This window comes from Protomyctophum bolini (genome assembly GCF_963924005.1).
Source record: "Protomyctophum bolini genome assembly, chromosome: 14".
Lineage (NCBI taxonomy): Eukaryota > Metazoa > Chordata > Actinopteri > Myctophiformes > Myctophidae > Protomyctophum > Protomyctophum bolini.
Window position 1 is genome coordinate 27,696,424 of NC_137875.1, and position 12,500 is coordinate 27,708,923.

The window sequence follows — 12,500 nt, forward strand, 5'->3', positions numbered from 1 at the left end:
TGTGTGTGTGTGTGCGCGTGTGTCTGCTCCCAGTCAAGGGGCGGACAGAATGTTTCCTTGAGAACGTGAGAATTTTACAAAGCTTCAAGGTCGGTCAGTAGCACTGCAAGGAATCACCCCCCCCCCCACACACACACACACACACACACACACACACACACTGCACACACACACACACACACACACACACACACACACACACTGCGCACACACACACACACACACACACACACACACACACACACACACACACACACACACACACACACACTGCACACACACACACACACACACACACACACACACACACGCATCTGGGGTTTGTGCTGTGGCAGCCATGTTGGAAAGGTTGAGAGGTGATGTGAATTAAAAGTTAACGGCCCTTCAGGGTCGTTACAGAGAGGAGGGCAAACCAACGCAAGAAGAGAAGAAAAGGAGAACATGGAATAAAGGGGTTGAAAGGAGAAAAAACAGAAAGGTGACACAACCATTGGATGCAGGAGTCCACTGGTCCTTCCATCTCTGCATGCGTCCACTCAATGTATTCCATCAGTCTATCCAGCAATCTATCCACCCGCCACTCCATTGTTCCATCAATCACTGCATCCAGACATGTCTTTATGTCTGTCTATCTATTTGTGAAAAAAGAATCGAATGCAATCATGTTATGTCAAAACAAATTCCTATGTGTGTATACACAAATGGCAAATAAAGGTATCTGAATCTGAATCTGAATCCATCTATCCATCCATCCCTCTATCAATCCATCCATTCCTCCATTCCTCCATCCATCTATCCATCCCTCCCTCCAACCATCTATCCATCCATCCCTCTATCAATCAATCCATTCCTCCATCCATCTATCCATCCATCCCTCTATCAATCCATCCCTCTATCCATCCATCCATCCATCCATCATGACCCAGATGTCCTTTCACAGCGGTATGTCAGGAGGTTTGGCCTCCGTCTGTCTCGTCCATACGGACTCAACCATTACAACCCCCCCCCTCCCCCCCTCCGGCTCTACCACCAGATGGACCGGTCTGACCGGCCCGATCCCACTTAATATAACCATAACCACGCATGTGTACATGTGTACACGCTCGTCTGCTGGACTATATAAAACAAACACACACGCAAACGTACACGTCACATGCGAACGTTACACGTCTGTTAGTTGGTGTAAACAACAGGAGGTACGTGCACGTGTGCGTGCGAGTGTGTATATCTGTATGGGGGACTTGAGGGGGGGGGGGGGGTCTAGGGGTCAGTCCACAAAGAGAAACCCCCCCCCAAAAAAGAGAGCTGTCTGCCTCTGGTCCCTGGGGCCTGTCAAGAGGGATAATTGATGATGTTTTCATTACAAGGTGTGGGGTAATGTGGGGGAGCATGTGTGCATGTGCGTGCACGTATGTGCATGTGCATGTGCGTGTGTGTGTGTGTGTGTGTGTGTGTGTGTGTGTGTGTTGGGGGTAGATTGACTCAGCTGCCGTGTCTTTGACACCAAGCACTAGAATGATGGGTATATAAGGACAAGCCATCGGTTCAAAAAGTCTCCTCTATAGCTCTCACATGCACACACATGCGCACGTGCCCACACACGCACATGCACACACACATGCACACGCACACGCACACACACACACACACACACACACACACACACACACACACACACACAGTCACACACACACACACAGTCACAAACCCTGAGAAAAAACGAAATAAAAAATGAATCTCTCAGAGAACAAACTAAGTTGTTGTCCTAGCTGTCTCCGTCTGTCCGTCTGTCCGTCTGTGTGTCTGTGTGTCTGCTGGATGAGGGCGTGACGCCAGGCCGCTGGCAGTGCCGTCGGCTCCGTCTATGAGGTCTGATGTCCTGTTTTTAATGCGGTGGCGCCTCGGATTCGGGCTCTTCCCACTTCCATTGAATTAAGTGCTAATCGGAGGCATGAGGCCACGCGGCGGGCCACCCAATCGCATTACGATGCCAGGGCGGACATTACGGTCCGTTTATGAATGAAAAGGTTGACAAACGCAGGTTATTAAAGGAAGTCAGCTGAGGGCGTTTTTTCGGGAGCTCCTGTTTGTTGTTTGCTTTCATTTGTTTTGCTTTTAACCACATGAATCCTGGCGTTCCTACCTTCTAATCTGTTGGGGGGGAGGGGGGCATCTATATATCAGGTCTCTAAGATCGGCCACAAGCTTGTAGATCAGCTGTTTTTGGTGTAGGAAATAAGAAAGTATATGCAGGTCTAAGTGCTTAAAGCACACAGTCATCACTGTAAATAATAAAATAATCAGCTTGATTGTACTTTTTGGATGACTGGATGGTCAGACGAACCCCCTGGGGTGAAGCAGGGTCATGCCGTAGCGGTTGACCAATGAGAAGCCGGTTGGGTGTGGATGGGCACGGCGGTAGGCCTGTTGTTGTTGTCCATGAGAGCTCTGCTAATAAACAGCAGCCTGGCCTGAACTGTGACCTCCCCCCAAAGTTTAGGTTTTTTTTTGTGTGTGTGTGTGTGTGTTTTGTTTCACCTTCGTGTGTGTGTGTGTGTGTGTGTGTGTGTGTGTGTGTGTGTGTGTGTGTGTGTGTGTGTGTGTGTGTGTATGTGTCTACTTGCAAACAGCCAAACACACATATGTAAAACAGCAATTTACACAAGCCACACAGTGTTCCAACAATTGGACAATCGAGGTATTTTCATGTCCATCCTATTCTATTCTAGTCCTGTTGTGGGCTGTACTTACTGTATGTCCCATTCCCATATACAACCCTAACCACCAGTATTTAGGGGAAACTCATGTTGGCCTATCCCTCAACTATAAGCATCCCCCCATATTCCACACAGTCACAGCTTTAGCGGAAAGGTTCTCCAGGTAATTGACTGAAAGTTAGGAACCAAATGGACCCGTATATGGGTCTGTAACTACGACCGGTCCATTTGGTATAAAGTTGGACAGTGTCGGGAGTTACATTACAATACTTCACAGATCTAGATTTGGAGTCCCGGAGATTTTCTTCTTTTAAGTATCAACCAGAGGCCCAACTGTGGCCCAACTAATGCACATCAAACTGGGAGTCCTTGAAATGAAACCGTTTGAGAAACACTGGTCCGGCGTGACCACATCCACAGTACCACTGATGTGGGGTCCCTGGCCTCCCCAGCGCCTCAGCCAGGCGCAGAAATGAATTATATCGGTTTTCACACCTGTTTCTGCTCAAAATATCCCCCCCCCCCCTCACACACACACACACACACACACACAGCAACCAAAAACACACCCACCACCACCAACCCTGTATGCCGGTGTGTGTTAAAATGTTTCCAGGAGGGCCAAAACGTGCCCGCCCCTGCTCCCCCAGCCCTGGTACTGTACATCTGTGGCGCGCGAGCAGCCAAATTGCACTCTAATTGTATTAACGGGGGGATTATGCCTCCCAGTTGTTTTTTTTCTTCTTATATTTTATATTCTCTCTCTCTGTGCTTTTTTACACGTTCTGAGGGGAGGAGGTGAAAAAAAGGGGCTCGCTGAGGGTTTGTGGTTTTGGCTTTTTCTCGTAGCTTGATTTTTTTACGAGCTGCTATCGCAGCTCCCCTTCATTACACTGGATCTGTGTACAAATAGGAGAGGACCAGTGCCAGCAGGAGAGAGCCAACATGCTCATTTGTGTGTGTGCGTGTGTGTGTGTGTGTGTGTGTGTGTGTGTGTGTGTGTGTGTTGGAGTGTGAGTAGGTGTGTGTACAGTACGTATGTATATACTGTGGAAAAAAGAAAAAATATATTTATATACTTCAAGCACCACACCCTCTGCCCTCCCTTTTTGTGCACTCTCGTACCCAGTAAACTGCTAAGTGTTAATTTAACTCATTGCGTTACCAGTGCATAAATTAAAATCCTGAGTGATAAATCCTGTGTACACCGTGATTTATTTATCGTCCGAAAATAGCCATGCAGGCTCACGTGTCGCAGGATCGCTGAGTTGAATTGACACACACACACACACACACACACACACACACACACACACACACACACACACACACACACACACACCCACACACATACACACATACACACACACACACACACACACGGTGTGGCAACAATCTACAAAGGTGGGGGGGGTGGATTCCATCTAATTACTCTATCACATAATTTCACAAATTGGCTTTTCATATGGGAGCGGGGGAGAGCGCTAGGGATTAGAGGCCTGAGCTTTCATTTACTACTCATTTCTTGTTAAATTAAACAAGAAAATACCATTTGTGCAAAAAGAGGGTGAACACCAGGGGGGTTAACAAAGGAGGAGGGGGGGGGGTAGGACAGACAGAGCATGATAAGTGGTCGTTAGTTCTTCTTCAGAGGCTCTGTTGTTTTAAAAGGCGCAAATATGCACTGGCCTCCAAGTTTGGTTTTGGTTTTAATGCCTGCTATTGCATGCCATGTAAAGTTTGGGCAACCACACTAATAATATATTTATATCTACTGTATATATTTTATCTTATTTTATCTACTGTATACACCCGTGTGAAGTGAGGGGCGCACTTATCATTCATACATCGTATTCCGTGCTCAGCCAATCAAATCATAACAAATGTCATTCTGGCCAATCACAATGCGTCACTTTTCTGTGAGGACAGAAAAGTGTCATCAATGAAAGCTGGGCATAGGAGGGGCTAGTGCCCCTCAAAAGTAAATCACACCGTGTGAACTGAGGGGCGCTCTTATCATCATACATCATCTCATTCCGGCCAATCAGACTTTGTGTCCTCACCTTCGTTACCGTACGCAATGTTTGTGTTTTTAGGCATTTAAGGTTTGTGTTAGGACAAAATGTGGGTTACACACACCAAAAGCTGGACATAGGAGGAGCTATCGCTCCTCAAAAACAAAATATGCAACACCTCTATTAAACCGTCCAGGACAGACTGAAAGTAGTTTAGGGATAAGGGGTAAGAAAAGCACTGGTAAAAATAGGGACTCTGGTGACCACAGCTTTTAACCATTATTTAAACGTTAGCTGTTGAATAATAGCAGATCTACAAGCTCATATAGCATGCTACAAGCTTGTACATCTGATATTTTTGAAAAATCGTGAAAACGTGTGCAAATCTTCTGGGGGGTCCCTGGAACAACATGATATAGAAACATATGTTTAAAAAAAACTGATTTAGAAGACATTATAGAATCGACCTCAGGTCTAAATGGGTTCACTGCATTGCAGAACGAATGCAATCACGGTCGGTCATATTGGGACGGTGATGTGATTTCCACATCGACACTACGTGGCACCCCGCTGCTCCAATTGACACCCGGCTCCCATTGGCGGGCGTCGGGGCCTATCGAGTCTTTTGGCCTGTCCAAGTCGGCCGGGCCAAAGCCTTGTGATGCACTTGACCCGCGCTGACGCTGTCAACAAGCTGACGAGGACGGTGAGGTCATTGGGCGTGTTGGGAGAGAAGTCAGCCAGCCGTGGTGCGTGTGTCCTCATCATCCCAGAATGCACTACTATGGCCCCTCTGTCCATGCATGTTCTATGCTTCTGCATTACTATGCCTCGTTACCTATACTGTATGCTGTGTGTGCAAAGAACTTTGATCTGGATTGAAAGGTGCTATGAAAATATATTTCATAGTAACTTTTCTATACCTTTACTCTCTGATGGGTTTTCTACACGCAGCGAAATCTGTGTCTTACTTAAATACACTTTTCCTTTTTAAACTGTTAAAATTTAAAGTTAAATTAACCCGGTGGATTGTCATTTGAGGGACACAAGAATGTTGGCTACATCCATTTACGTACATGGCACTGTGGCTTCCACCCTCGAGAATTCAGCAATTTCCCAGTCAGCGCAACAACGGAACACCGCAAAAACGTCCCCAGCGATGACAACAGTGTCTCCAAAACACATTTCCAAAACAGGCCCGAGTGACGTCGCCATTGTCGCACATGCAGCGTTAATATCTAACATCCTTGTGTGGTGTACTCGCTCATCGTCCCTGTGGATTCTCTGTGTTCCTCCCCTTTGCACTGAGTCCTGCAGTCTCCTCCACCTCCATTACAGTCCCTCTGAGTTCTCTTTACAGTCTCCTCCACCTCCATTACAATCCCTCTGAGTTCTCTTTACAGTCTCCTCCACCTCCATTACAGTCCCTCTGAGTTCTCTTTAAAGTCTCCTCCACCTCCATTACAGTCCCTCTGTTACAGTCTCCTCCACCTCCATTACAGTCCCTCTGTTACAGTCTCCTCCACCTCCATTACAGTTCCTCTGTTACAGTCTCCTCCACCTCCATTACAGTCCCTCTGAGTTCTCTTTAAAGTCTCCTCCACCTCCATTACAGTCCCTCTGTTACAGTCTCCTCCACCTCTAACTCCATACAGTCCCTCTGTACCGAGTCCTGCTTCGAGTCCCCACACTACCTCCACCACTCATGGTTCCCAAACACGGACAGATTTTTATAGGTCCTGTTATGTTTTCTAAAAACCTTTTTTTTGAAAGCAACATTTTTCATGATTTAAAAACAAAATGTCATGAAGAAATTAAATAGTACAAAAAAATATTTTTTTTTTTACATTTGTGGAAATCAAATTGTATTTAAAATGTTCACCTATAATATAAAAACTGACATGTAATATGAAAATACATATAAAGTACATTCATATTTAATGTACAGTACCTATATAATTTGCCTTCGTATTGGCAAAGGAGTTCAAACTAAGTACTATATCGTAAAAGTAATTCAGAACTTTTTGTATAGTTATATATTATGTGTGCTTGTCACACAGGCCCAACACACATCTGGCACACCGTTTTGGAACCACTGTTTTATTGCATTGCATTGTATTCTAATCTAGATTGACAGTTTATATTTCTCCTGTGTATAGCCATCTCAGCCATTTGTACCTCAGAGAACGCCCAAATGTAACCAAATGGGGTCCATTTGGCTACATTTGCACACTCTCTGTTTGAAATGAAACACTTGGGATTTTACCGTGTGCGCAGCATCTGTACAGTATATGAATGCATGCATACTACAGTTGCATCATGTGTCTCTAATCGGCGTGTGTGGCGTCTATCTCCAAAAGGCCAGGCTCTCGCTGCACGTTTCAAACAGAAAGCAGCTGACGTACGGTATGTGTGTACTGTATGGTGGATCGGAGGAGAATACAGTAGAGCACGCACATCCACTGACTAAACGCCAGGTGCCGAGCCGAGGTTAATAGTAGAAAAAAGATATGGTCTGCACACTGGAAAAAGCTTAAAATATGTATTCATTAAAGTTCCTTAACACCATATAGTGGACGACGGACGTGACGTTGTAGCAGAGCTCATGGCTCTCTCTGTGTGGTCAGACCAACACCGGCTGAAAGGCACATGTGGGCTGTTTGAAGCCTCTCCCACAGCCTCCATCATCCATCCATCCATCCATCTGCTCATGTGGGCCATCATCCATCCGTCCTCACTCATTGCATTTTCTTAACATTTACATTCCACCACTCCCGTTTCCTATCCTTTTCCTCTCCCCCCCCCCCCCCCCCCCCCATCTTAAGCCCTTCCCTCTGTTTGAGATCCAACGTCACCGAAGCCTAAACACAACCCAAGGTGTACTACAAAACTGAAAGTGTGTTACTGTGTGTGTGTGTGTGTGTGTGTGTGTGTGTGTGTGTGTGTGTGTGTGTGTGTGTCTGTGTCTTCTGTGTGTGCAGAAGAGGAGTGTGTGGCCTGAATTTCCACATTCAGAATGTGTACATCGTTCAAACACCTTTCCTGTAAGGCTTCGAAAGCCCGGGAGGGGGTGGGGTGGGGGTCGTTGTGGGGCTACGTCATCCAGTTCTGTGTGTGTTTTGGGTTTAGGTGTAGCGCGGCTTGGAAAAGAGGCCGTTTCTAAGAGGCGGCACAGAGTCTACGTGTGTGTGTGTGTGTGTGTGTGTGTGTGTGTGTGTGTGTGTGTGTGTGTGTGTGTGTGTGTGTGTGTGTGTGTGTGTGTGTGTGTGTGTGTGTGTGGGCAGGTGCATATATAGCCATAGAGTGATATGTCTGAATTTACACTTAAGTCCATCGGGGATCTAATTATAAACTCATTATCTCATATGTAGGACTGACAGAATCAGAATCAATCTAATATGCGCCTTCAAACCTGGAATGTCTAATATGGATCACTGTTTTACACGAACAGATGACATTTACTCAGGTTACTGTCACTTCCAATTACATTTAACACCTGTTCTGTATTCCTTAATTTGCAGAAATTACATATATTTTTAAAAATCATTCCGTTTCACACTTTTCCCTCGGCTGCAGAAACAATTGAATCCCCCCCCCCCCCCCCCCCCCGCTCGCCCATCTGGAACTAATAACCTTCCATCTATGCCATCTCATCCCATTGAAGAATTTGCATGCATTTCTGTTCGTATGCATTTCCTGTAAACTGCCATTGCGCTTCCCCGTGCATGACATATGTTGCAGCGCACACAAAGAGCGAGGTGTGACTTGATTTTACTCCCCGCTGATTTATTGGAGATAAGTGCACGTGTGTCGCCGACGCATCGGGATCGCATTGCCTCTGCGGTGAGAGGGAGAAGAGGAAGTGAGACTGCTGCTGTACCACTTCAATACAACCCCAGCAGTATAGTGAGACTGCTGCTGCACCACTTCAATACAACCCCAGCAGTATAGTGAGACTGCTGCTGCACCACTTCAATACAACCCCAGCGGTATAGTGAGACTGCTGCTGCACCACTTCAATACAACCCCAGCGGTATAGTGAGACTGCTGCTGTACCACTTCAATACAACCCCAGCAGTATAGTGAGACTGCTGCTGTACCACTTCAATACAACCCCAGCAGTATAGTGAGACTGCTGCTGCACCACTTCAATACAACCCCAGCAGTATAGTGAGACTGCTGCTGCACCACTTCAATACAACCCCAGCAGTATAGTGAGACTGCTGCTGCACCACTTCAATACAACCCCAGCAGTATAGTGAGACTGCTGCTGCACCACTTCAATACAACCCCAGCGGTATAGTGAGACTGCTGCTGTACCACTTCAATACAACCCCAGCAGTATAGTGAGACTGCTGCTGTACCACTTCAATACAACCCAGCAGTATAGTGAGACTGCTGCTGTACCACTTCAATACAACCCCAGCAGTATAGTGAGACTGCTGCTGCACCACTTCAATACAACCCCAGCAGTATAGTGAGACTGCTGCTGTACCACTTCAATACAACCCCAGCAGTATAGTGAGACTGCTGCTGTACCACTTCAATACAACCCCAGCAGTATAGTGAGACTGCTGCTGTACCACTTCAATACAACCCCAGCAGTATAGTGAGACTGCTGCTGTACCACTTCAATACAACCCCAGCAGTATAGTGAGACTGCTGCTGTACCACTTCAATACAACCCCAGCAGTATAGTGAGACTGCTGCTGTACCACTTCAATACAACCCCAGCAGTATAGTGAGACTGCTGCTGTACCACTTCAATACAACCCCAGCAGTATAGTGAGACTGCTGCTGTACCACTTCAATACAACCCCAGCAGTATAGTGAGACTGCTGCTGTACCACTTCAATACAACCCCAGCAGTACTCACACGTTGTGAAAGTATCAATACTGCAAAGTAAAACTATAGTCCGTTACAAGTAAAAGTCCAGAATTAAAAAATTACTTGAGTAAAAGTACAAAAGTGTTGGTATCTAAATGTACTTAAGATACCAAAAGTAGAATGCAGAATGTCCCATTTCAAGTTTTCAAATGTATTAAAAATATTTTGAAAATAGCAGATCTACAAGCTCACAATGCTTGTCGATCTGAAGTAGTAGTTCAGTTTTCCCACTGTCATCCACTTGAGTTATAATTATTATTGGCGTGTTTGTTCTTTTTCTGTCTATGGAGTTAACATTACTTTAATAGACCCCCAGGGGTGGTTAGAATAATAATCTTAGGTTTCTTCCTGAAAACTTTGAGTCAAAAGGCCCCATCGAAATGACAGTGACATCACAATATCATCCCCTCCCCTAAACTCTCCCCCTTTATCATACGACAGCCGTGGGTGTGGCTTCAGTTCAGGTGAATCACCACCCACCTGAAAACCAGGTATACATAATGAACTGGTGGGTGTGTCTTTCTCCTAGTGAAGTCAGAGTACCTGATGATCATGTTTTTTGGGAGAAAAAAATCACGGCACTCCATCTTTAAAATTATTATCTTCTGTTCTAGGTGTGGAAGGTCCTTTAACTCTCATCTTCAACGGTCACCATGGTCAGGAACAGTGCCCACATGTTGTGTCAAACCTATTTTCCCCACGCTTGCTTTTTTCCCAAACAATTCACAACAACACTCTCTATACTGCCACAAGCATGCACAGAATAGTGCTGGTATTCTCGCCGATAAGTCAAGGGTAAAGTTAAAAAACCACAGGCCTTCGCGGAATCCCAGTCGCCTGATAAATAATGACAGATTGGTTTTTAATAATGTTCATCTATCTATGTGCGGCATTTATGGCCGACGGCGCGTTTCTCAGCTTCAAGCTTATTGGGTTTCACCAGGCGAGGAGTGAGAGCGCAGCGCTGGAGAGAGATGGCCGCTAGATTACACAGAGCCCACTCTTTGATGTGTCCCGCCGGCCGTGCGAGCTGGGAGGAATTGTATAGATGAGAAGGTGGTGTGTGTGTGTGTGTGTGTGTGTGTGTGTGTGTGTGTGTGTGTGTGTGTGTGTGTGTGCGTGCATGCGTATAGAAGTCTGTGTGAGTAAAGCCCAACTTATACTTGCCGAAAATGACTGGTTCTCAGTAAGCAACAGCGCCATGTGACAAAATATATACTGTATATTGTATATACTGTATATCCATCTATTGTATATTGTGTGTGTGTGTGTGTGTGTGTGTGTGTGTGTGTGTGTGTGTGTGTGTGTGTGTGTGTGTGTGTGTGAGACTGTGTGTGTGTGTGTGTGTGTGTGTGTGTGTGTGTGTGTGTGTGTGTGTGTGTGTGTGTGTGTGTGTGTGTGTGTGTGTGTGTGCCAGAGAGCGAGAGAGAGCCTATGGCTCAGACCGATCACACACATACACACACACACGTGTGACCCGGAAGTAATTAGACTCACATGGATAAAAGCGATCTCACGACTGGAAGACTGAAATAACTAATAACCAAAAATAGGCCATTATATCTACAAGCTTTGTATCTCGTAGATAATCTATTTTCGGTGCAGGACACACTTCTATAGAAGACATGCTGACTTCTACGGAATCCAAATGACTGGAATCAGTCGTGGCGACGAGAACTTTTGAATCCATGAGACTCACTGTTAGATGCTGGAAGAGCCAGGCCCTCATGATGTTGGTGGCCACCTTGGGAAAGATGCCTCGCTTCTTGTTGCGTTTCTTCTCCTTGTCGGGGTCGTCGTCGTCCCCCGTGCTGGGCGAGGCCACGCTGTTGTCCAGGCCGTCACCTGATGTGTCACGTGACGGGAGGAAGGGGGGGGGGGGGGGGGAGAGAAAAAAGAGCGGGAGATTAGACGCCGCCGTTTGTTTGTTTGTTTACTTTCCGGAGCGGTTCATGTGCCTCTGCGTTTCAAAGGGAATAAATATGATTTCCAAAGGAATTCAAGGGGGGCTTTGTACGCGCAGACATTAAGGCTATAGAAGCACAACAATGGGGGGGAAGGGGGGGTGCAGAGAATGGCTAGAAACCTGCAGCACCAGAGAAACCCCATTCATTTTTAATCCTTTTTTTTATTTTTTATTTTATAAATAACCCTGCCTTTCATTTTCGATTCCCCCACTGCTGCCGAAAACACGGCGAGCTCTGGCATCTCGTCGAGAGAGAGCGGCGGGGGGAAGAGGAAGCACAAAGGACTTGTAAGGTCGCATTTCCCCACTCTCCCATCCCAGCCCGCGCAGAATTGAAAATGACAGAGGGATTTAAGTCTCTATTATCCTGAGGGGGAAATAGTTATTGAAGCGTCAACCCCGTCGCTTTACGCCGTTTTACCTGGGATGGAAGAGTTACACAGCGCTACAAAAGGGGAGGTTAAGAGCATCGGGTGTGGGGGGGGGGGGGGGGTCAGCAAAGGAAAAGGTGGTGCGGGGGGGGGGGGGGGTGCTTGGAGTCGGAGACACAAACAGCGCTAACAAAGCTAGCTGCTTTTCATAACAATGCCATTCGGCGGGTGCTTACAGCAACCTGTAGGGCTTCGATAAGGCTCTATTTGAGGCCGTCTAACCTCACCTACGGGAAACACTGAGACAGCTTAGTGTGTTTGAGCACCAAGGGGGGGGGGGGGGGGATGGGGGGTGAACGCAAAAGGCAAAAAGATGCTCCGAGGAGGCCTTTTCTCCGCCTGTCGCTCTCACTCTCCCCCGCTGCATTGAAAGACGGAACACAGCATACACACAGCACCCCTTTTCAAAACTCCCAATTATACTGTACGCTTTCTGCCTGGCTCCAATGAAGAGAATCCCCCCTCTCTCAGACACTACCACCA

At 46.6% G+C, this 12,500-nt stretch overlaps 1 protein-coding gene across 2 annotated transcripts in view; it reads right to left on the bottom strand.

Moving 5' to 3' along the window:
• meis1b (Meis homeobox 1 b) overlaps positions 1 to 12,500 on the bottom strand; it is a 113,015-nt gene that overhangs the window by 51,178 nt on the left and 49,337 nt on the right. For both annotated transcript variants that reach the window (XM_080782652.1, XM_080782651.1), the window contains one exon: positions 11,320 to 11,465. In XM_080782652.1, the coding sequence (XP_080638778.1) occupies positions 11,320 to 11,465 (146 nt within the window). The remainder of the gene's footprint in view (positions 1 to 11,319; positions 11,466 to 12,500) is intronic.